Raw genomic sequence first — 24,113 nt, forward strand, 5'->3', positions numbered from 1 at the left:
GTATGTATGGTTGACATTGTCAACATTTGGTTTTGTGCCTCCTTGATGTACATGGAGCATGGCTTGGATACTAACATTCAGATAATAACATTAGGAACATTGCTAAAAATAAAAATAAAAATGATAAGAAGAAGTAGAATAAATATCTGTATTTTTTCCATTGAATCCTGTGATCACCAAAGAGCAATTACATAATTATTTCAGGAATATTTGAAAGTCTTAAGAGGAAGTTTTATTACATATATTAATTTATCATTTATGATAATGTTTTTTTTCTGTGACCAATAGAGAAAACACAGGTGATTTTACATGGAATTATTGGCTCCACACTTGTAATGAATTATACATGATAAAAAACATTTAAAGAAAAATTCTGACGTCAATTGCCAAACACGGATTTATTGCATTGTTGCAGTCGCACCATGTTACCATGAGAGGGCACTGTACATTTATGCTCATAATAGGGTCAACTACACCAAGACATCCGGTAAAAAAAAAAAAAGAAAAATCTTTCAAAATAAAACACTGAAGTTTAAAGTAACAGAAATTGAAATATTAAATTGTAAAAGTACCTGTAATTTGTAGTATAGTAAATATTCATAGCTACTTTTCCACTGATCTTCCTGTGAGATACAGTTGTTGAAAAACCATACACTGTACATAAAAATAAAAAACACACTTTCCTGCTTGGAGTCAGATGGAGATATCAATTTTTATTTTTTAAAACTACAAGTCCCAGTGTCATATTAAATGTACGTCAGCGGAAGTTAGACATTTTGGTATAAAACCATTTCCGCGTCCATTGACGGTCCTTTCCTGTCTACGGCCTTTTGGAAGATGGCGGTGCAAATCTCCAAGAAGAGGAAGGTTAGCACTGTTTTATCTGCGTTTTACTCACAGAGACAGTGACTTTCTCTAGAAATGGGGTCATGTCGGTTAGAATACAAGCGTTTCGTGTTGGCTCCGGAGTTAGTCGAGCTTGTGCACCTCTCCTCCGGAGAGGATTAATCCAGATGCTGCCGGCGCGAAGACCTCCTCATTTGGCTCGCTAACATGGCTCTGTCCACAGCGGCCAGGGCATGAGTTGTAACCCCGGGACCCACAGGCATGAGGCCCGGTTAAGACTCTTAGGCGAGTTGTGTATAAGGCAGAATTACCAGACTTTAAACTTTGAAAATATCACTGCTTGTCTCTTTAAGTGGCTTCACCTTTCCTAATGTGGGTTAGCTGGCGAGCTAGCTTCACAGTCTAAATGAACGGAGACTGAGAAAACTCTACGTAACCCAAATAAACCGGCAGATATTAGGGCGTTCATTTAATAAACAATCATCAGTGGTGTTTGAATAAAACATGTAAAAGCTGCAAAGGACAATGTAGTGTATTTTAAATGGTTATAAGCTGACAGCGGAGTCGATTTTGGGTTTATTGGCGTTCAAAGCACTTTAATTAGACCTTACATGCAGTTCCTGTGTTTTTGGTAAACTAAATTTACTAAACATCCTTGGAACTGGGTACTTCGATCAGTGGTGTTGCATGTGTAGGTTAATAAAAAAGTTTGAGTGCACTAACACTTATTTTAATGTGTATTTGTATGTGCCTTTACAGAATATCGAAGAAAAATACTTTACTCCTGTCATTTTGACTTGTATTTAGTGTCTGTGAAGCATCTCTAGAGTTTATCATTACAGTCTACTACAGTTTAAGAACCTGGGCTGTGCTCCAAGCTTTAACATTACAGCTTTCTACAACTCATTCACAATTTCCCTGGAGTCCCATGGTCTTCTTCTAGGTGCCAGTCAGTTGTTTCATTCTGAATCTGACCCTGTTCTCTATCCTCAGTTCGTCTCAGACGGTATCTTCAAGGCCGAGCTGAACGAGTTCCTGACTCGCGAGCTTGCCGAGGATGGCTACTCCGGTGTGGAGGTGCGTGTGACTCCAACCAGGACTGAGATCATCATCCTGGCTACAAGGTCAGTGTCCACACTTTATTAAAGTTTTTATATACAAGTTGTTTGCACTAGCAGAGATGATGCAAGCTGCATGTACTAATGATTTCATGTTCTAATCATGGAAAATTCAGTAACATAAGTTCTAACTTGTGTTGCATTTTTGTCAGGCATTTACTTTAGCAGATGACAAGAGCACATCTGTAAAGATGTTAATATTTTAGGATGATTGTATATATGAGGGTCTGGCCTGTAGGTAGCTTTCACATCAACATCCTAGTTGCAGTTATGATTGGGAAGCTGATTTCCATTTGAAAGCTCTAATAGCTCCAACTTTGCAGTAACTAATAAGAGTTCCTGAAAACAAAACAAATAGGAAAACCTTACTTCAGTCAAAGGCTGTAATTAAATTTGAAGTAACCCAAATTTAATGAATGTGGCTCTATTAACTCTGCACAGTATTTAGGCCTCCCTCAACCTCCCCTGATGTGAATGTGACATTAGGACAAAACTGAACCATGAGTATGACAGAACTATGCATGGGATGCTGTTGACAGCTAGAATATAGTATAACCCTAAATGTCTTAAATTGTCTTTAGGACCCAGAATGTTCTGGGAGAGAAGGGTCGTCGGATCAGAGAGCTGACCGCTGTGGTTCAGAAGAGGTTTGGTTTCCCTGAGGGCAGCGTGGAGGTAAGAGCCAGGATGAATTTATCACGAAGAGAAAATAATTACAGTATTGTAACAGCAGGATTTAATAGTATATTAACTACTTACTATACTACTTAAATTTTCATTTTTTTTGTTGTTTTTTTTTAGCTTAGCCATTCAACATTTGACCAATGTTAATAGAGGTAACACCATGCCTAACACTTGACTACAATTAACAGTCTATTACTGTACTGAAATATTGAAAACAACTTATGTTAAGATGAATGCAGGTGCAAAGGCTCCTGAATCTTGATTGTCCTCCCTTCAGTGATGATACGATGACGAGACAGAACAGGACTCAGTCTGTGTCTGCTGGTTACTGGTTCAGGTCCACGTTCTGTGGTTCTGCTCCAGTTCCTCAGATCAGGGAGTCTTTCCAAGTGAAGACACAGAGGCATTTGTCTGAGAAGGGTCAAGGCATCAGGAGTGTACTGCACTGCATTTCCTAAAACAGAGTCAACATTCCTGACAGTAGTAGTGATAGTTCCTGTCAACTGCATATTCTTTCGCAGAGTAGGATGTATGTGAACTCAAGGAAAAAGTAAATGTTTCAGCAATAGTGGCTCCCTAACTTACTAATGAGTTTAGGATTCATTTCATAGTTCGGCATTGGCAGCATTCATCATGTTTGACTGAACTGTCTCCCCTCTCTTAGCTGTATGCTGAGAAAGTTGCCACTCGTGGTCTGTGTGCCATCGCTCAGGCAGAGTCTCTGCGCTACAAGCTGCTGGGAGGCCTGGCTGTTCGTAGGTAAGCAGTGTTATAAAAGAACAAGGCATAGGTTTATAGTTTTAAAACACACACACACACACACACACACACACACACACACACACACACAGAGTAGTAGTAGCTACACCGTAGCTGACTTTCGCTAAAAATGCAAATCCATGACTGGGCTTAGGGCAGATATGGAGACAGCAAGGACTGATTGGTCCACTTCCCTGGCTGTGTTTTCATCTACAGCTTTCTGATGAGAGTATGTATGTATATCAAAAGCAAGTATGACTTGTGATTTAATGATCTGGTCAGATGATCAGAAATTCACAGACGCTGGCCTCTGTCTCAAGGAGCCTAGTTTTTACTCTGGGGTTGATGTTTGTCCAGTGTGGTGAATTTTAGTCCCTTCAGTGATGAGACGATGACGAGTCGGAACAGAACTCAGTCTGGTTCTGGTGGTTGACTGGTTCGGGTTCACGTTCTGTGGTTCTGGTCCAGTTCCTCAGAGCAGGGAGTTCTTTTGGTTGAAGACATCGAGGCATTTGTCTGAGAAGGGTTGAACAGTACAAACGCATAGTTTTAGCTGCAAGGTGGTTCTGCTTGCAATAAGTAAAGCACTTCATTAAGCTAAATTTAATAAACCTAAATTTTAAAAAATTAGAACTTGCTTTCATAGTATTCAGTTTATGTTTTGTAATGACATAATTATGCATGTATACATACTTGGAATCCACCGCAACACTGCTGTTAATTCCATATATTAAGTTTAAACCCAGCTTGAACTTTGATCTTCCATCAGTGCAATAAATCTTCTCAACACACACTTGTCCATTTTTCTCTGATAGAACCGGTAAACGTTCACTTTAGTTCTTAGTGAAATGCTGTATGTTGACCCTGTTCTTACCCCTCCACTCTTTCAGGGCATGCTACGGTGTTCTGAGGTTCATCATGGAGAGCGGTGCCAAGGGCTGCGAGGTTGTTGTGTCTGGCAAGCTGAGGGGTCAGAGGGCTAAGTCCATGAAGTTTGTGGACGGCCTGATGATCCACAGCGGAGACCCCGTCAACTATTACGTCGACACAGCTGTCCGTCACGTCCTGCTAAGGCAGGGTGAGTATACCTGGACCAGGGACACAGCAGCAGCAAGAAATAACACCTGTTTACTTTGGTGTTGGACATTTGGAGTTACGGGGATGATGTTTTATTGTGGCTGTATTTCAAAGCCTTGCTTTTCTTGGTGTTAATACATGTCATTGGACGTGCTTGTTGGTCATCCTCAGGTGTGCTGGGCATCAAGGTGAAGATCATGCTGCCCTGGGACCCCAGCGGTAAGATTGGACCCAAGAAGCCCCTGCCCGACCACGTCAGCATTGTGGAGCCCAAGGAGGAGACCCTGCCCACCACACCCATGTCTGAGCAGAAGGGGGCCAAGCCAGAGGTGCCCGTCATGCCCCAGGGAGCACCTGTCCCCACAGCATAAAAGGGTAAGAGGCAGCAGGGTCCCATCACCAGCAGGCTGGCTTTATGTGAAGAGGCAGTTACCCAGGGACTTTGTCATTTAATTTGTTGTTAACACTGAAGCAGTGTTTTGGTACTGAAATCGAATCCTAATAATTGTTCAGTTAGGATAACAACATTATTTGTTGTCATGGTAACATATTGGCTTAATATGAGATGATGTTTGTGATCTTAAAATGCTCCTAAAACAAATTGAAGCACCAGAGCTGCTTCTGAACAGTTCATTGGCTGAAGCTGAACTGTTTTTGACGATGGTAGTGAACTGGATATCAATTTACTAAATACTGTAGGCCAGGATAGTGACGTAGGCAGGGCTGGTTCGGTTAAAACCAAATTGTGTATCTGTTCACATAATTCATGGATACCCGTACTGTATTAGTGCAAAAGCAGGTCTTAAATAGTTTTAGTCCCTTCGGTGATGAGACGATGACGAGTCGGAACAGAACTCAGTCTGGTTCTGGTGGTTACTGGCTCAGATCCATGTTCTGTGGTTCTGGTCCAGTTCCTCAGAGCAGGGAGTTCTTTTGGTTGAAGACATCGAGGCATTTGTCTGAGAAGGGTTGAACAGTACAAACACATTGTTTTAGCTGCTTAAAGAAACTCTCAGGAAAAGTGAATGAAGAGAGTCAGTGTGTGAAGATCTGTCAATAACATGCAAATGCTCTAATCACAACAAAGTGTTTATGCTAGCAATAAGTAAAGTGCTGTAGATCAAGATAAATTTACCCTTAAAATTAAAACCTGTTTTCACAGGATTTACATGAGTTTTGTTCTTCAAATCTAGTATAATTGCTGAGGAACAACACCTTGGCCGTCAAATCAGTTCTAGCCAGAAATTAAGCAGAAAATGAACCTGATATCACGACATGTTAATCAGTCACACCTCAACTTTGGCTAAAACAAAGGAAAGAAAGAAAACAAAGGTTTTATCCAAGTGTTTGAAGCTTGTTTTTAATTCTGATTTTGTTTTTTTTTTACAGGTTTTCAACTGTTCCACCACATGGAAGCAAGACCCTGTGTTTTTTGTGTACAAAAACAATAAAATCTGGAAAATACACTTCAACATGTTGTGGTCAATTGTCACACATTGTGTCGAGTCTTGAAAACCCAGGAAAAGTTAACAAACTAGTCTGATAGTCCACTAAATGTGAAGCAAATTTTTCAGTACTGTGACAGAGCACTAATGTTACAGTCCCCTCAAAGCTCAAAGGTGGTTTTCTACAGGACAATCAAAGTTGTCTCATACCTGAACAACACTGGTCACTGCAGTTTTTACCAAAAAAATAGAATAGAAATACCGTATAAAGATGCTACATAAAAACTCAGCCAATGAGATGTTTTACTGTACTTTGTCTCTTGGCTTCATGTAGCTTTTTACTGTTGAGCCCAATGAGGGAGAATATTCTTCCTACTGTAGAGTTCATCAGCTTTTTTTGTGGACTTTTTTTGGGGTAAGAACTGTTTCTCAATCATGGTATTCATTCATCAAAAGACTTGTTGATAAAAAGATGCATTGATCTATAAAGACTTTCAATATGCAAGGCATCATCAATTTGAGCATTTGTTTCATCTCTGCATCATTATTGTATGACTTTCCTGTGTAAGTCATACATATTATTTATGTTGATCAAACTCTAGCATCTTTTAAAACCACAGTTAGAAACTTATATAAATTACACATGTATGAAAGTTCTTTGTGAGTAAAAGACAATAAAGAAGGTACCTCATCATAAAAATATTCACAAAGTTGCAAAGTCAAAATTTAGACTTGGGCTCATCTCAATTGTAATGAATGTGAGCTTAAATATCAGTGGTTCTCCAAAAATAAAAGTCTTCATTTGTGTGAACGGGAATGTAGCCATGGATGGAGTTGCACAATGGGCTGCACCAGCTGGTTTGTATTTGTTCACATTTTGGAAAATTAAGTTCATGTCATTTTTGTTCTTTACCAGTGGATGTATTCACAACTATCAGTGAATGAATTTGATATTGAAGAAATCTTGAAACCCTCCTGATTTACAAGCTTTTACAATTAAAAGAAGTGATCAAAACATCAAGATAAAATCAAACGCACAGGGTGCAACATGAAACCATGGGTGCTGTGAGTAAATAAAGAATGACACTGATCATTCTTTATTTACTCACAGCACCCATGGTTTCATCTACAGGTGTGTTTCAGGTGGGTTTGTGTAGCCTTCACGTTGTCTGGTACAATTGTTCATGTAAACCAGCATGTGATTCTGAAAGTGGTCAAAGATTTTTTTTTTTTTACAACTGAGTGACTCATCTTCTCAGCACTAAAGCATCAGGTCCGGGTTAGGCCACGCCCCCTGGCCTCTGCCTGTTGAGCAGTGTAAAAAGCGCCGAGCTCCCACCTGGCCAAGCTGAAGTCAAGATGAGTCTGCCGGACTACAAATCAGCCGACAAACAGTCTGCACCCGCAGTCCCGGTAAGACAAACATCGTTTTAACGTCGTATTTTTCACATGGAGCAGTGAGAGCTAATAACTAACCTTGTACCTGTACAGTGACTGAACAGGTGGACAGGTGGCTAACCAGCACCGAGGACAAGAATCTTTAACATGTTCCTGTATAACCAGTTATACACTGCAGATATTTCCACAGTCTTTCCTATTTTGGCAACTTAAAGATCTTAGTTTGTTTTAGGAGTTAGAAATCCAACCCGAGTGAATCTGATGAGACAGAAGTAAGGAGTTGTCCCTTGAACTAGACACTGGGGTGGACATAAATGAAGTATGTCTACTTGAGTACTGTACTCAAGTATATTTATTTGAGTATCTGTACTTGAGTATTATTTCTTCTGGAAACTTCTGACCTTTACTCCTGCACCCTTACTTACTGCACTTCAAGACAAATATGACTCTTACTTTGAAGCAGCTTTTAGTCAGTGAATGAATTTTATTTTATTTTGAAAATGTGATAGACCCCAAAGAGGCAGAAGATTCTTCACCAGAGACCATGGTCTGATCTGAAGTCCATGTTAGAAGTTTTACAAATAGAGATTCCTTTAGTTTGACATGTTTGCTGTGTTTACCAAACTCCACCACTTTCTACAAAAAATAGTCGTCCAACTTGTGAAAACATGCTGTTGATGTAACGTTTGTTGATTTCCAGATAAACTTTTAAACAGGCAGCTTGTAGTAGATGCCATTTTCATGCTGTGGTTGGTCAAACGACTCATGGCCATTTCTATAGGCTTTGTAGCATATTCAAGCTTTTTTTTCTACAGGTGAAGAATGTATGTAAAAATCAAGTACTCCAGTACTTTAACTCAAGTAAACATTTGACTGAACAGCTGTCACTTGTATTGGAGTCATATTTGACCAGGAGGGTTTAGTTTAGTCTTTATTGTATTTCACAAACTTATTGTATTTTTCTTTATGTAAAAAATCACAGCTGTAGTGGTGCAGTTTAGCAAAAAATTGTGTATTTTGTAATTAAATTAAATCTGGTACACTTCTAGCCAAAGGCATTCCATTGAGCCATTCTAAATTTAATCAGAATGGCTGATATATTTATTATAATATAATCAATATATTGCCCAGCCATTTTTTAAAATGGCTGCCAGTGACAGCTGTTTTAAAATAGTTTTTCCCTTCAGCGTTAGATGATATTGAAAATTCAAGATGGCCATGACTAGTATGAAAATTGTAATTACAATAAAGTTGTGAAAACTACTCTGATCTGGATGATCTCAGTGTCAGATCACACATTCTTTTATTAGGGCTACACAATTAATCGAAATATAATTGAAATCACAATATGGCCAAGTGCAGTATCCAAATCACAGGAGCTTAAATTTCTTTGATAAAGGTAAAATGTGTCACATTGTTGTGCATTGTTAGCACCATTAAGCGTTGTGGTGCTACAGAGACGCCCCGGCCTACAATCATATTCTCCAGATGTGAAAGGAACATGTTTATTCGCTACAAGACTAACAAATATCACATCATCATCATTTTTAATTTTCTTTCAGTGAAAATGAAATGCAATAAAACAACCATTTCAACTGAAATCACAAATGCAATATCTGCCAAAATAATGGCAATATGATTTTTCTTTTTTCCACGTCGTGCAGCTCCAGTTTCAATGATGCAGAATTTGATTGAGGAACTTTGACAACTTCCCAAACAAGGTCTATGGTGGGAAAGTCTATTCAGCACTCCACACTGAGGGCTGTGCAGTCCAACGAAGCTTCTTTGCACATGCACTGCCTAATACAACCATTCTTACATTTGCTGGAGACAGGTTCATAGCTGGACTGGCCTGCATCTGGTTTACATGTCCAGAATGGTTCATAATACCCCACACGTCTTCCCTGGTACACTGCTCTCTTAACATGCTCGTCTAAGGGCCTTTGTTGGAGGGATTGAGAGGATGTTGTGCCACACAAATAACTTTCCTCTTGTCTTCTGTGCATGTGCTAGTTCACTCACAGGATAATAAACCTCTCGATCTTGACCATGACCTCCTGTAGTCGTCTGGAGCACAAGAGAATTCCAACAGGGCATATGTGAGCTCTGAGAGAAGAGCCCACACGGTCTTTCTCCTGTGGCTGACAAAGCTTGATACAGCTACAGCTGCAATTTCATGGGCTTTGCTAGGTGTCGAATACTGTGATAAATAAGCTTCTGACTCATGAATGATTTAATGGTGTGAACCTGCCTCTAACTGGGTGTTCCAGGAGTGACACACTTCTGTGATTTTCTGACAAGCAGAGGTATGTCGTCTTATCAACCTAAGCAAATTATATGTGTGGGTGACTCATGCTGCCACCCTTCTTGCAGCTAGTCAGTGCAATGTGTGTGTGTGTGTGTGTGTGTGTGTGTGTGTGTGTGTGTGTGTGTGTGTAGTTTTCTCACTCACTCTAAGCATCTGAACTAAATTCAAACTCTTCATTTCAGAACGATATAAAACAGACATATAAGCATGTTTGAAACTGTAGCCTTTTGATATTTCCACTAATTTCTCCTTTCTGTCAGTCACATTTCGTCACAATTCGTGACGAAATGACGAATTTATCTGTTAGATTTATTTCATGTGCAACTACAAGTGAAATTTGTATGGTCAGGTCTGGTCATTTCTTCTGCAGGAATGTTAAATCTATTTGTTGTTAAAAGTATGGAACAACATTTGAACAGTCTCCAGAGCAGCAGAGCTCAAGCTCCGTCCAGGCAGGAAGCGACAGGGAGAAAACACTTTCCTAAACGGAATGAATCTTCTTTTCTCTCAGCACTCTCCTGTTGTGCAGTTAAATGTTGGCGGACACCTGTTCAGCACCGCTCTGAGCACCCTGAGGAAACACCCCGACTCCCAGCTGGCTGAGCTGTTCGGCGGACAGCCCAAACTGCGCACTGACGCACAGGGACGCTACTTCATCGACCGCGACGGTTCACACTTTGGAGCTGTCCTCCAGTTCCTGAGGTCAGACCAGCTGCCCGCAGAGAACATCCAGCAGGTTTGAGTCCCGAAATCTCTTTCTTTAATAACAGTGTTATCACAATGTACCGTTTGAAGCAATGTGTGTGTGTGTTTCTGCAGGTTTACAGGGAGGCAGTGCACTTCAACATCAAACCACTCATCAAACGTTTGGAGGAAACTCCTCAGCTGTTCGGGGAGCTGGTGGGAAGACAGCAGTTCCTCTCCAGAGTCCCCCACTACAAAGAAAACATCGAGGTCAGCCACACCCACCGATGTAGTGACTAGTACTCACCATAAATCACATTTTCATCGCGATCGCGACCTCAACATGCGCGATAAACACGTCACAAAAGACTGAGAGAAATGTGACGAATTAGAAAAAGAAATCTTTTCATTATGCCTCCGTGCCGGCGGCAGCCAGAGCCAGAAACATGTATTGTTTTCGATGTCTCAGTAACGTCTTGATGGAACTTCTTCACTTGAACTCAAGGATGAACTGAGTAGAATTTGGTGGTCAAAGGTCAAAGTCATGGTGACCTAACAAAATGCGGTTTTGGCCTCGTGAACGTGATACCTCCTATATCTCCGTAACACCTTTTAGGGGATTTCTTCAAATTTAGTGCAAACTTTCACCTGGACTCGAGGACGAACTGGGCGAGCTGCAAAATACCAAACTGACAGAAAAAACATTAGCATCAAAGACAAACTGTTACCATGGTGGAGCCTCTCAGTCTTTTGCGATGTGTTTATTGCAAAACTTTTGTGTTTTTCATTGGTAAATAACAGTGATTGAGCAACTGAAAGAAAACTTTGATATGCAAAAAGTTCCTGAACCAGTTCACGTGAAATCAGACTCCAGCTGTCTCTCGACTCAGCTGTTGATTCAACTCTGCACTCTGTCTATAGATAGATAGATAGATAGATAGATAGATAGATAGATAGGATGGATGACTTTCTTAATCCCCAGAGGGAGATTAAATTGTCATAGCAGCTAAATTAAAATACAGTAACATACAAAGACGGGGGGGGGGGGGGGGGGGGTGATGTTTCCTGCGTCTATCTGTAAATGACCGCAGTAATCGCACTATTCCTCTAGGTCCTGATTCGTATCGCCAGAGCCGAGGCCATCGCCGCCCGCCACTCCACCATCATGATCTGCGTACTGCGGACAGAGGAGGATTTGGGTTTCTATGACAACGCCGTCAACAGCTTGGAGGCAGATAAGGAGTCGGTGGTGACGTTCGGGCCCTGGAAGGCCGTCCCCTCTGTTCAAGACCTGCTGGACTGCGTAAAGACGGACATCGAGAGTAAGGGCTACAAGGTGAACATCCAGCCTCACGTCATTGAGAAGAGCTTCCTGTCCAGGAGCTACAACTTCTTCTACAAACTGGTGTTCACCTGGTGGTGATGAGAAGGCTGCTCTTCTGTTTTTATTCAGAGCACAAGCGGAAGATTTGCAAACTGTTTCTGAAAATAACGGGCCGCATCAAGATCAGGCTGCTACAGTTTTTCCAAAATATTTTGAAGTAATGCTGCGTATTTATCCACCTATGGAAAAAGGGGGTCTTGATTTTGAACACTAACCATTTTAGACACAAGGGGGCAGTACAGCATCTGTATATAATGAATTTCTTAAAACAAACACACGTGTCTTACAATTAATTTTAGGTGCTTATAGATATAAGTGTTGTTTCATAGACTGTAATGTCAGTGAAATCATGTTTTACCGTTGCTAAACTTAAATAAATAATAAACTACACAGTTATATCATTTTTTCACTCACAAGGTTTAGAAGCCGGTTGTTTAATCAGAATAAATGCAATAACCAATAGACTTTAACACAAGTAACAAATTCCACATGTTTGAAACGGAGCTGGAAGATGTTGATACGAATAATTTCCTGCCCCTCTCTAATGATCAGTTCATAAACCTGATTTAATATAATCTGAAATGATTTATCTGGTGATCAAAAACAGCAGATACAGTAATAGCAGCGTCCACAAGTGTCACAGTCATGAGAAAAAGCAACGCCCCCTCCTCATCCTTGTTCCTCCTAAAAACGATAGTTTGTACCTGTTTTTGAACTGATTTATATTCATGCCTTCCCTCCAGTTCTTCATCTCATTCGTTCCACAGATTCATCCCAAAATCTGACACACACATATTTTTTACGTATGTACAGTGTTTTTTAAAATTAGATTTACCTCTTACATTGTTCCCCCTCTCTCTGTCCAACAACAGTTTTTGTTGCCAGGAAGTACATTAGTTCTTTTTTTGTATAATATTTGTCACCAAGTCAATGAACCTGTGATTTTAAAAACAGTTTCTCATGACATCCAACCTTGTTTACACAAATCAACAGCACTGAGTACTTCAGGTAATATCATCCATCTTTAAACCGTCATCATACAGTTATTCACATATTCAAGCTTCAACTTGCAATTACGTTTCATATGAAATAATTCACAGTTCTATAGTTTATAACCAGACTACCCTTATAAAGGATTTATAAATGGATTACAATGAGATTATTCAGTTAACGCTTTATAAATCATACATTTATAAACAAGTTAACAACAATTATAAACGAGTTATAACACAGTTTTCATACATTTAACAGGCTCACTATTTGGCAAGATCAAGTTAATGCTTACTAGTCATTAAACTTACTAATGACTTACTATTATTTATAACTTGTAAAAGGAGCGTTATTGTAACTCATTAGCAAATGATGGGTTTTACACTTTACAATAAGACTCTCTTTTACCAGTTATAAATAATATTAGGCTAACTCATCAATAAATGGTGATGTGTTTCAAACTTCACAACATGACACCCTTTTACCAGTTACAAATGTTTGTAAAAATGAGATGAAGAAACATGAAGCGGATGGAGGGAGAGTCACAGAGTAAAGGAAGGTTACCACCTGTGTCCTAAAGAAGAGACCGGCCAGCAAAAAGCATCTCCATGTTAACCTCCACTGTGCACAACAGTCTGATCGCACCTGTGATGAAATTATCGAATGTGTTATAACAGCATATAAATGATTTATAAAGTGTTAACAAGCTAATAAATAAAGTAATTATGAACCATTCATGAATCCTTTATAAGGTTAGTCTTAGTGTAAAGTGGTACCATATGTTTTATACCAAGGGGAATTCAGTCACCGAGCAAAATACTGCATCATACACACAATGTTGGGAAATCCACGCCCCCGATTATGAGAAACATAAAGGCCAAAGAACCACAACGCTGAACAAGTGTGTCAGCAGAAAGCAGCTCAGTGTTCACCATGGAGGAGGGGAGGTTATCTGACAGCTGCCCTACCTTCACTCCAGACCACTTCCTGTGTGATCAGAGTGTCAAAATCAACAACAATAAACAGTGGTTCCCCTTCAGGTCAGTCACATCCATCAACTGCCATGAAGCGTTTTGCCAGGGTGTCCTCGAGCAAGGCAGCGAGCCTCCTTCGTGCTCTTTGAGTGTTTGGATGACAGCAGAGTCTCAGTGTGTGATCATACATGTAGAAATATGCTGACATAATCTAGATTTAAATTTCTTCTGAATTTCAGCCCTTGATTTAATGAGAGTATTTAAATACGACACCGAAAGTGTTCACTGAAAACCAGACTGACTTCCAACTTTGCACGCTGTGATTGATCAACTTGATGTGCAAGAAACATTAGAGCCTTTTAAATAAAATTACCATTCAATTCATGAACATTAATGAATGATTAGGTACAAACACAATTTCACTGCAGACTTTATTCAGGCTAATATTCGTTATGTATGCAATCATTTTTTGGAGACTTTGATGCTTCACCCTGAGGGTGTAATTAATAATAACGAGTTCTATGTTTATTCTTTTAGAAAAAAAATGCTCTTGTTTGGAAATTAGGAAGATTTGACAGATAATTTTTGATCTCCACCGAAAAAAATCAGGCTAATGTTTAAGTTTCCTTCCTTTGTTCATAGAAATGTCATAAGTGGACAGTATTTTCCCCCCAGTGTGTCACAATCACACTTCCTCTGAGAGCGAAGTTGCGTACTTGCATTTCACACCTTGGATCACATTAGAAGAAAAGCAGCACTGATCAGAGACAAATAAACATGTTTTCAACTTTTATGCAGACTGACACTTTTTGCTTCCAGAAAAATGCCAAAAAAAAATGCCTGTCATATCAATATAGAGCAACATTTGTCCTGGAAAATGAAAGGGAAAGAATGAGGCAGACTGCTGCTGAAGAAATATTACATTTTTTAAGGGGGAAAATAATAATAAACGTGTAAATTAAAGATGCAATGTTTCTAAAGAATCTATTTTCTGATGTGTAAAGGTGTCATAACATGAAGTTTACCAATCAAATTACCAATCAGCTGTGCTGAGTGATAACTTTTTCTAGGGCTTTCAACCATCTCATGATCTTCATCTGACATCATCATGAGATGTGGTTAAAGTACGTAGTAAGTGGGCTTAATGTTTCCAAAGACAGTAACGAGTCTGCGCGCTCAGAAAAGCGACAGTGATGTATTGATGATTCAATAAATGTGATATTTACATGAACAGATTTCGAATCAGTCGGCACGTGTGCATCCTCTGATAAGCCACACACACACTGAATGCTGTATTCTAGCAGGACACGCTACTTCTCAATATGAAATGCAGAATTTTTAATCAATGATTTGTGATATCTGTTTCCCTCGTGCCAGTGCAGATGAAGGCTGATGTGTGTGTGCTGTTGGGTGTAGGACAGGAAGTGAGTCGTCTAGAAGGAGCAGTGGCAGAGAGAGAGCGAGAGACAAACTGAGCCGCTGTAGAGGCGACAACACAAACATGACTGGCACAAAAGACCTGACCCTGCTGCTCACCAGTCTGCTTCTGACAGGTAGGGTTTATTGGATGTTGAGTATCAAAAGTACTGGTTACTGCTGCTATAGTTTGAACTACTTTATATACAGTTAGGAAGTTTTGTCCAGCGGTTTTCCAACATAAGGGATGGGTCAGCTCCAGAGGCCGAGGGTCACCAGTTAGATCATTAGATGATGAATAGGAGAAAGCGCTGCTACATTAATCGGTGTTGATGTTTTGGAAGTTTGTCTAATCTTTGCAGGGTCACAAGCCGAAAGTGTTGAAACCACTGGTTTAATCTCGAGCAATACAAAGTTTTTCATAAGCTGATCATATGTTGTTTTTTTTCAATTTAAAAACATGATTTTAAGTAGCAGTCAAATAAATGGTGAAATCAGCAGGAAATGGAGATAATAAAGTACAAACTGTTCTTCACAACAGTATTTGAGTTCATGTTGTTGCTTCTTACTTTCCACCACTGGATTTGGTTTGGTTTCAATTCCTGCTCCTGATATTTGGCCTCAGTCAAAGTCTCACTTGAAGGATTTCTACATTTTCTATTATTTCTATAAAACAAACAATCTGTATTTATGAAAACGTCCAACTGCTTTAGGCGGATGATTGTAGCCAAAAGCTTCAGGGCAGGTATGTGCTCCTGGTTTTAACCTACATCTCCTTTACTGTCATTTGAATAACGGATAGCTTTACCTCTTCAGGCCTATAAAAACAAAATTAGAATAGTACTCAGTAGAATGCATACCTGAATAAGACTGACTGAATGCCTTTTTTATACTTATACCACTTTATACTGTTTATCTGCTGCTACTGTATTTTAACTGCTGTTACCTTGTGCATTAATTCAATGTCCACCACTTGAGCACCTTATTACAATTGTACAATCTCCATTATGTCTATCTATGTTTGTGTTTGTATATTTATATGCATAGATTTTTTGAATATGACTGCACATAAAGCTAGGAGAAACGCAATTTCGTTCTGCTGTGCACTTCTGTTGTACGGTCTGAATGACAATAAAGTTCACTTTGACTCCCGCCAAGGCCAAACACTGGCGGAGCAGCTCACAATATGAGGAAAGTTGTATAAAAAATGAATCCTGTATCTGCCCCTTTAGCCAGATGTACACTATAATGTGATGGGTTCTTCACTGAGCCATGTCCCATCCCTGCTGCAAGTCTGGTGCAAATCGGTTCAGTAGGCCTACTTCTTGCATAACCTGCTGACAAACAAACAAACAAACAAACAAACCAACAGACATCTCCTCTCTTTCAACATTTTATTATTCTGTCTTTACCATTTAATCTTAATTTTTATTAGATTTTTAATACCCTACCTTTTATTTCTGGTTTTACTCACTTTAATACATGTCCTCTTTTATCTTTATCACTCCATCGTTATCTTTGCTTTCCAGTCTTCAGTGTTTCCTCAGCGCAAATGTACCAGATTCATGATAGTGTTTCCTTTGTTCCTGTTATCATTGTCTTATTTTATTGTTTTTATTTATTACTTGGTCATCGATTGTTCCGTGTGTGTGTGTGTGTGTGTGTGTGTGTGTGTGTATATATATATATATATATATATATATATATATATGCTATAGAAATGTGACTTGACTGTGCGGCTGACTGACTCTTGTGTTTCCAGGTGCGTGGTGTAAAAAAGAAGCGCTGTTTGTGTACAGGAGACTTGGAGGTAGCGCCCTCCTCCCATGCACCAACCTGGTCTCCTCAGACTGCTCCGTCATCACCTGGACCTTCTACAAGGGGGGGCAGGTGCGGTACACCCATGAGGTCAGCGGGGGCCAGGTGAGGGCAGACTCAGACAAATCCAGCCGCATGTCCGTCACATCCAACTGCTCTCTGCGCCTCCACGACCTCAGCGTCGACGACGCCGGCTCTTACGTCTGCCTGAAGGATGGAAACGCCATCGCTAACGTTTACCTTTCTGTCCTCACCATCACTGTTCTTTCCAAAATCAGTGACCTGCAGGCCGGAGGAAACCTCACCCTGAGCTGCAAACTGTTCACTTACTATGATGCTGGGAGCTGCAAGGCGTACTCCAGCGGGTTCAGCCTCAGCTGGGTGACGGAGGACGGCGCTGTGCTGCCCAAAGACAGCAGGTTGTCAGATCTCCGTCCTATGTCTGTCAATAGTCACTGTGCTACCTTTGTTACATTTATGAGGCAAATTGCTATTTCTATACCTCAATGTTTACTAGTTATAGCAATTGATCTACTATGGAAGAAATAAAAGAATGTAAATGTAATGGAAGAAACAAAAAATTAACCTATATAGACATAAGAAGAAGAAGAAGAAAGAGAAATAATAATGCACCCACACATTTGTGAAATAGTTTCATTTAACGTGACAGGTGACATAATTTTGTCTCAGAACAATAATTCTAACAGGAACCATTAATCAACAATATCAGAATGACCTAAATGTAGACAGTTATTTCAAATAATGTTACAAAATGGAAAAAATCTACTTGTTTAAAAACGAATTAAAACATTTGCTCTGGAGGCTGATTTCCTCCAGGAAAGAAAACAAACAGAGGAAAAGTTAGGAATTATGAAAATAAATAAATAAAAAAATAAAAATTGATTGATAAATTTTAAAATAATACAATTTTTGTTTTAAAAGGGCAAAAATGTGGCTGCTTTTGTCATTCCTAACCTGAGCTTCCATACATTATAACTAAGCACAAACCTATATTTGATTGTCAGTTTTCTTAACATTAAAGGACAAGGTATGATGTTATTGATTTACTTGTCAACAAATCCCATGAAAAGATCAAAACCAACAATGTGTCCATCTGACTCTCAACTGTGTCTGTGGCTCTCAGCCCCACGTCCACTGGAACCTATCAAGACCTTTAATCACAAATATAAAGTTGAATTCTTTAAAAAGGCTCAGTAATTTCCTAAAGCACCTGGTCCCTGTAGTAATAATCCACGTTTGGTGCTGTAGTGAGTATTTGGGGAACCAGGATGATGTACTAAGTGTGGGATTGTCAAAATAAACTGCTGTGTGTGTTCATGGTGTGTTTCACTGATGTGTTTTTAACCGTGGAGCTCTACGCTTCAGTTCATTGTTGGTTTGGGTCTGCTCGTGAGGTTTGTTGACAATAAGATATAAAATATCACCCAACTAACAACTCAAAAACAGCAAAAATGTATAAAACATTAACAACTGATGAATGACAGCAACGATTTTCTGATGATCTCCCCTCCGTGCAGGTATGAGCTGATCGGCCGCACTCGTTGCAACATCACTCTGCTCACAATACTCCAGCAGGAAGACAACAACAGGAAGTGGAGGTGTCAGGTGAACACCACAGAAAACGGCAGGGCAGTGTTCCAGGACTTCACATCCGCCTTTTTGTTCCAAAATCCTTCCACAGCCCAGGATCTGAATCATTCCTCTACCATGGATTGTCCATTCCAGCTGCCCATCAGCCGCATCGTGGTCTGTGTGGCTCTACCAGTCATGGTGATCATAGTGGGAATCTTCACAAGGAGAGGAGACCGTAAGAGGGCCGAAGCATCTGCAGCTGACATCGAGCTCCAGAAAATCGGCTGACTGTTGATCACTGTATCTGTTCTTGTTGTTTTAAGATTATTATTTTCATATTTTCATTCATTTCATTAAAGACATATTACAACAACTTTGGCTGAAATAAACCATGAATGTAAATACCAAAAGAAACAAACTACTGCACATTCTCTTTTCTTAATGGCTGCAAGATTTTCGTTGCAGTATTTATCAGGCAACAAATACAGTTGGTCTATTAAAAGAGCTTAAAATGTACAGATATGATAGTTTGCAAATGTATATATTGTACACGTTATTTTATCGAGCACCTCTCACAGAAACTGGAAAATCAGAACAGAAAAAATAAAGAGGGGAAGTAGTCTGATTCAATAAAGGCAGATTGAATGTGTTCAGTTTATGCACATACAACAGGTACTGGGGTGCAACATGGCTTAATTGTGTAGATTTTCAGTTGTGATTCTCACATGGTTTTGTTGGCATTGAGCAACTTCCTCTCTTTCTTCTTTGTATAATTAATTAGAAATAAACATAAAAAATATATCAGTTCAATATGAGCCAAAGTCCTGACCAAAATCTTAAGCAACTAATTTTTTCTTCATGTTACTTTCCCTCTGCATGGTTGAGCAAGAAAACACTGTCTATAGAAGCACAAAAATAGCAATTCATGCAACAACAAAAAAAGACTTTCACCTTATTGTAAACCTATCCTCTAAATCAAACTCTACACTCACTAAGATAAGATAAGATAAGATAAGATAAGATAAGATAAGATAAGGGAAATTACAGTGTCACAACAGCAAAGTGGACAGTACAAGAAAGAAAAACTGCTAATGGCAGTAACAAACACTTAGGACGATAAATAATAGATAATAACATACAGTATATGTACAATTCCAAATTACAGAAATTTACTAATTAGCAATACTACACCTAACATCTCTACCTCTATACCAAACGCAGGCCTACATCCCTGTATATAAATACCTGGCTTCATAATCACAATTTGTCGTCAGATGTCAATTTTAATAAAAAGACATTATTAGCGGGTAAACTACATCAGAATCATCAGAACGAGCACAATTTCCAAACGCGTTTTACTTAAGGTACCGTAGCTACGGGTGTCAAAGAGGGACAATTCCGTGTTGCTGCCGGTGAGGAAAGCTTAGCTAACCATCTTTCCCAGAACATGGCAGCACATCTGAAAAAGCGAGTTTATGAGGAATTTTCCAAAGTTGTACAGGTGAGCACATGAAGCCCTCTTACTGCTGCTCGCTGTAGACTCATAACCCGAGATGAACGACGTGCTTGAGAGCTAACTAACATGCTCACGCTAATGCTAAATGGCTAACGAACATAACAACAGCCAGCCGCTCGCAGTCACAACGCAGCACTGATGACCTCTGTGATCTTTGAACAAAATAAAAGCAGTTGTTTGACAGCTGTAGATATAAGCAGGCCTCTTGACTGTTGGTAATTTGACTAAACTAACCTGAACGGCAGTGAGCTAACAGCCTGGGGAAGGAATATGTTAGTCAATATTCATGTTAGCTACCTTTACAGAGTGAGCGGTTTCTTGTTACAAAGTCTGTATTGACAGGTGCACACCACACCTGTGAACCTGTTAAAGTGAATGTCCGGTTGTTGTTTTCTGACTCAGTAGCTTAAACATTAGATTTATTAGTTAACCTCTTCCTAGCCATTGCTGTCAATATCTGTCCTTAACTGATCTGCTCAGTGTTTACAGAAATATTTTCATTTTTAATTTTTTAATGTTTTTTTATTATTATTATGAAATAAAAAATATTGTTTATTAAATTGTTATCTGATGTGACCTTTCCATGTTAATGAAGTCACTTCAAAACAAAAGATTGTATCATTTTGCCATATGTCTAAGTTTTGGATTATTACATCATAGTGAAACTTATTGTTAAAGATGCTAACATTTCCATTCTTTTGCATGCTGACAGATTCCCCATGAAGAAGCTCCGGCCAAGAAGTTACGTCTGTCCAAACCCAGTAAATCTGCAGCTCTGCACATTGACCTCTGTAAGGCCACAAACTCCACAGATGCCCTGCAGTACCTGCTGCAGTTCGCACGCAAGCCTGTGGAGGCAGAGAGTGTGGAGGGCGTGATCCGAATCCTGTTGGAGCACTACTACAAGGTAAAGAACTACTGAGAGCTTAAGAAATATAAAGATAATCTCTGCATAGTTGTAAAAAAAAATAGCTCTGATGTGCTCATAAATAGTCTATAGTACCTGTAAACTGTGTTCCACATGAAAGAGATAAAACTATGCTCTGTAAAGGTTAGCACTATTTATAATGTCTTAAAGTTAACATGTGTTCAGTCTAAGCTGAGGTGAACAAACTAAACACATCTGATGTCGATGATGTTGTCTTCTCCCAGGAGACAGATAATTCGGTGAGGCTGAAGATTGCCTCTCTGCTGGGTCTGCTGTCCAAAACACAGGGATTCAGCCCCGACTGCATCGTTGACGACAGCATTAACACACTCAGCAATGAGAGTAAGATGCATTTACACTGTCTGAACCTTGGGTTTTTTTACACACTTATTTACACATATTCACATTAAATTCTCTGTCATTCTGTTTTTTTTTTCTTTGCTTTGACAGTCAATAAACTATAATTACTCTTTATTAGATTGTTTGTTAGTAACTGTAACTGAGAAAGAGATTTCTTACGGTCTTCATTGAGCAATGCCTACGCAGTGTTTGTGAAAACATATTAATGATTCATAAATTGCATCAATGTTGCTAAGCAGTATTACTGTTCTTGTGCACTGAGCAGTGTAACAAACATATCAGAAAGGGTTTTAAGTTTCAGTGGAAATCTGCAGATTCATCTTTAGCAAAGCACTAAAAACATTTAATCTAAAATTACATTTATTAAAAACATTTGATCTCCCCACTAAAAAAAACAAAAACTCTAATAGTTGCTCTGTTCTGCTTCTCTCTGTGTCTGCAGAGTCCCATCAGGTCCTTGCCCAGCTGATGGACACTCTGCTGGTTATTGGTACACAACTACCTGAGAGTCCCACAGTCCGACAAAGGCTCATAGAGGTGGCCTGCAAGGTGACAAACACACACACACACACACACACACACACACACATGTACAGTACTCACTAAGTGTTTGCTCAACACAGACTAAATGTGACTCTCTGCGCAGAGCAGTGAAACATGTTTGTATTTTTTCTCTTTCTTCCCCTCAGCACCTGTCTGATACATACTTCGGGGTGAGGAACAAGTGTCTGCAGCTCCTGGGATGTCTCGGCATTGTGGAGAGTCCTCTGAACAAAGACGAAGGACTGGGCACATCGATAGGTGTGGGCCATTTCTTAATTTAATTAGATGGCTGAATTCTGACTCTGACTTTCTTAATGTTTGGGTACAATGCGGGAATGCTTTCAAACTGAATCATATGTCCTCGGTGCCTTAAAATGTTTCAAATATAGAGAGGAGTGTATGTAAAAATTGTTTTTCTTTGATTTTTTTTCTTTTTGTGGCAGAATTGATCGTAAATCATATTAATAGTTTGCGATTAAAGTTGAGTTCACTCAAAATTAACTCTCAAATCTTATGAAAACTCACATTTATGAGGTGTGATCGACGCTTTGAGTTGTTGTGTGATGTGTATTTTCCATGTTGCTTGGTGCACCAGGAGGAGTGAGGGACGTCCAGAGTATCATCAGTGACTACTTTGGTGACCAGGACCCCAGAGTCCGCACTGCAGCCATCAAAGCCATGGTAGGGCACCGCCAACACCTGCACTTACCAACAACTAACCAGCACCACACTCATGTATTTAGGGAACTCAAACAATGCAATTACAGTCATCAGTGTGTGTGTGGGAGCTATTCGGTGTTATTTAGTTTATTGTTTAGATTTCATTACTCTATTTTGATTTCATTATGATTATATTGCTGTTAGTATTCTGTTAGTTTATCATTTTTGTAGTTGGGTGTTTTGTTGTTATTTGTTTGTTTCATTTGGGCACGGTAGGGAGGCACCGTAGGTTATATAGGTAAGCGCACGGTAGGGACCAGCATGCACCTGGGTGGGCAAATGGTTTTTTACCGGAGCGGGAGAGGCGCAGGAATTTTTCTTTGTTCTGTGTTTGCTTGTTATCCGATTAAATAAGTCACGTTTTTTGTTGAAAATTGAAAGTCGTTTGGACTTCATGCTTTCTCCCATCCGTGTACACCACAACCCACGGTGCAAAAGTGGCCTTTTGAGTTTTTTATGATTTAAAGTTTGATTAGAAATTTTTCGTTGCTTTTGTGGACAAACGGCCACTACATCAAGTAAAAAACCTGCCCTTTGACTCAAAGGAATTATTTTCACTACTGGACTTGTTGGATCGCTTGGATGTAGATGAATGGAATAAAGACATTGTCACCTTTTGGATTTGGCGGCGGCGCGCATTCTGCTTTAATCTGGCCCAGATCGACAAGACGCTCAACCTTCTCAAAGGAAAACTGGTATGTGATCTAACTGTTCAGAGCTGTAATGGAAAACGGCCAAACGAGTGGAGTTTGACAGTATCTCACAATACATGGAACTCTATGAATAGATGGTTGAATTGCGACACGTCTACTTTTACGCACGGCCACGCGCCTTAACTCAATCAAAAAAGGCCGAATGTTGTGTGTGTTTGTTTGATGAAGAGGATCTGTTGGTCAATAAGCATCGTGTGTTTTTGCAACCCGCTCTTTGGTGCTTTTTTTTGGACTGTTATTGGTTTGCAAAAAAAAGGAAAATAAATAAAAGAAACGGAAATGTCTGACGTCAATGCAGAGGATGCTGAAAAGCCAAAAAGAACTGTTAAAAAGTCTGGTAAAGGTCTGGAATATAGTGTGATAACACACCAGGAAAAAAGGAGTGCAAAATGCAAACAAGCCAAAAGGTGTATGGAAAAAATGAATGCGTTAATGGCATCAAAGGAAAATGTTGATTCAATAAAGAATGAGCTCTCTGTGCTCATAAAGTGTAACGAAGACGCACATGATATCCATAAATCTTTTATGAGTCTACCTTTGCCCAAGGATGAAGTTGAACGACAAAATAAATACTTCACGGACAAAATGACAGAGTATTGTGATTTCACTGAGAAGGTAAAAGACTGGCTTTCTGACGCGAGTCATCCATGTGTTGAGCCAAATGAAGATAGGCCTAATCCTGATTATCAACGTGTTGCTGATGAAATAAATCCTGAAGATAGTGTCTCCAATGTTCCAAGTTTAAAAGCAAGCTCTGGGAAAGCACACTCTCAGCTATCAAGGATTTCCTCGACATCATCAGCACGCATTAAAGCTGAGGCCGATAAGGCAGCGCTCGA

The 24,113-nt window shown here is 39.6% G+C and overlaps 4 protein-coding genes and 3 non-coding genes across 7 annotated transcripts in view; all 7 read left to right on the forward strand.

Moving 5' to 3' along the window:
• Positions 1-779: 779 nt before the first annotated feature.
• On the forward strand, positions 780-5,950 carry rps3 (ribosomal protein S3). Its single transcript, XM_023397172.2, has 7 exons — positions 780-867; positions 1,840-1,970; positions 2,546-2,639; positions 3,313-3,407; positions 4,298-4,485; positions 4,656-4,859; positions 5,874-5,950. Exons 1-6 carry the CDS (start codon positions 838-840, stop codon positions 4,853-4,855), a joined length of 738 nt encoding a protein of 245 aa, XP_023252940.1. The 5' UTR covers positions 780-837; the 3' UTR covers positions 4,856-4,859; positions 5,874-5,950.
• On the forward strand, positions 2,920-3,068 carry LOC111647560 (small nucleolar RNA SNORD15). The gene has a single exon (XR_002760057.1). It is a non-coding gene; the product is annotated as a small nucleolar RNA SNORD15 (small nucleolar RNA).
• LOC111647559 (small nucleolar RNA SNORD15) lies at positions 3,783-3,932 on the forward strand. Its single transcript, XR_002760056.1, has one exon. It is a non-coding gene; the product is annotated as a small nucleolar RNA SNORD15 (small nucleolar RNA).
• LOC111647558 (small nucleolar RNA SNORD15) lies at positions 5,304-5,452 on the forward strand. Its single transcript, XR_002760055.1, has one exon. It is a non-coding gene; the product is annotated as a small nucleolar RNA SNORD15 (small nucleolar RNA).
• A 1,270-nt stretch (positions 5,951-7,220) lies between the features above and the next one.
• kctd14 (potassium channel tetramerization domain containing 14) lies at positions 7,221-12,093 on the forward strand. The gene is made up of 4 exons (XM_023397171.2): positions 7,221-7,342; positions 10,147-10,371; positions 10,455-10,589; positions 11,431-12,093. The coding sequence occupies exons 1-4, from the start codon at positions 7,289-7,291 to the stop codon at positions 11,740-11,742; spliced, it is 726 nt and encodes a 241-aa protein (XP_023252939.1). The 5' UTR covers positions 7,221-7,288; the 3' UTR covers positions 11,743-12,093.
• Positions 12,094-15,017: 2,924 nt separating this feature from the next.
• LOC111647555 (uncharacterized) lies at positions 15,018-19,300 on the forward strand. The gene is made up of 3 exons (XM_023397177.2): positions 15,018-15,220; positions 16,846-17,320; positions 18,440-19,300. The coding sequence occupies exons 1-3, from the start codon at positions 15,169-15,171 to the stop codon at positions 18,780-18,782; spliced, it is 870 nt and encodes a 289-aa protein (XP_023252945.1). The 5' UTR covers positions 15,018-15,168; the 3' UTR covers positions 18,783-19,300.
• Positions 19,301-19,882: 582 nt separating this feature from the next.
• ints4 (integrator complex subunit 4) overlaps positions 19,883-24,113 on the forward strand; it is a 21,620-nt gene continuing 17,389 nt past the window's right edge. Inside the window, exons 1-6 of the mRNA XM_023397160.2 lie at positions 19,883-19,995; positions 20,723-20,917; positions 21,163-21,280; positions 21,741-21,847; positions 21,988-22,099; positions 22,437-22,522. Coding sequence (XP_023252928.1) covers positions 19,942-19,995; positions 20,723-20,917; positions 21,163-21,280; positions 21,741-21,847; positions 21,988-22,099; positions 22,437-22,522 — 672 coding nt within the window. The 5' untranslated portion in view covers positions 19,883-19,941. The remainder of the gene's footprint in view (positions 19,996-20,722; positions 20,918-21,162; positions 21,281-21,740; positions 21,848-21,987; positions 22,100-22,436; positions 22,523-24,113) is intronic.

Source organism: Seriola lalandi, unplaced genomic scaffold, assembly GCF_002814215.2.
Source record: "Seriola lalandi dorsalis isolate HSWRI2012SDOR001 ecotype SW California unplaced genomic scaffold, Sedor1 jcf7180002054998, whole genome shotgun sequence".
Lineage (NCBI taxonomy): Eukaryota > Metazoa > Chordata > Actinopteri > Carangiformes > Carangidae > Seriola > Seriola lalandi.

Bases quoted from the DNA above. Each gene is read 5' to 3' on its own strand.
- rps3 (XM_023397172.2), top strand. From the start codon at position 838: ATGGCGGTGCAAATCTCCAAGAAGAGGAAG. The intron at 2,640-3,312 runs GTAAGAGCCAGG...CCCCTCTCTTAG, and splicing joins TCCCTGAGGGCAGCGTGGAG to CTGTATGCTGAGAAAGTTGC. The intron at 4,486-4,655 runs GTGAGTATACCT...GGTCATCCTCAG, and splicing joins TCACGTCCTGCTAAGGCAGG to GTGTGCTGGGCATCAAGGTG.
- kctd14 (XM_023397171.2), top strand. From the start codon at position 7,289: ATGAGTCTGCCGGACTACAAATCAGCCGACAAACAGTCTGCACCCGCA. The intron at 7,343-10,146 runs GTAAGACAAACA...CTTTTCTCTCAG, and splicing joins AGTCTGCACCCGCAGTCCCG to CACTCTCCTGTTGTGCAGTT. The intron at 10,372-10,454 runs GTTTGAGTCCCG...GTGTTTCTGCAG, and splicing joins CCGCAGAGAACATCCAGCAG to GTTTACAGGGAGGCAGTGCA.
- LOC111647555 (XM_023397177.2), top strand. From the start codon at position 15,169: ATGACTGGCACAAAAGACCTGACCCTGCTGCTCACCAGTCTGCTTCTG. The intron at 15,221-16,845 runs GTAGGGTTTATT...TTGTGTTTCCAG, and splicing joins CACCAGTCTGCTTCTGACAG to GTGCGTGGTGTAAAAAAGAA. The intron at 17,321-18,439 runs GTTGTCAGATCT...CCCTCCGTGCAG, and splicing joins GTGCTGCCCAAAGACAGCAG to GTATGAGCTGATCGGCCGCA.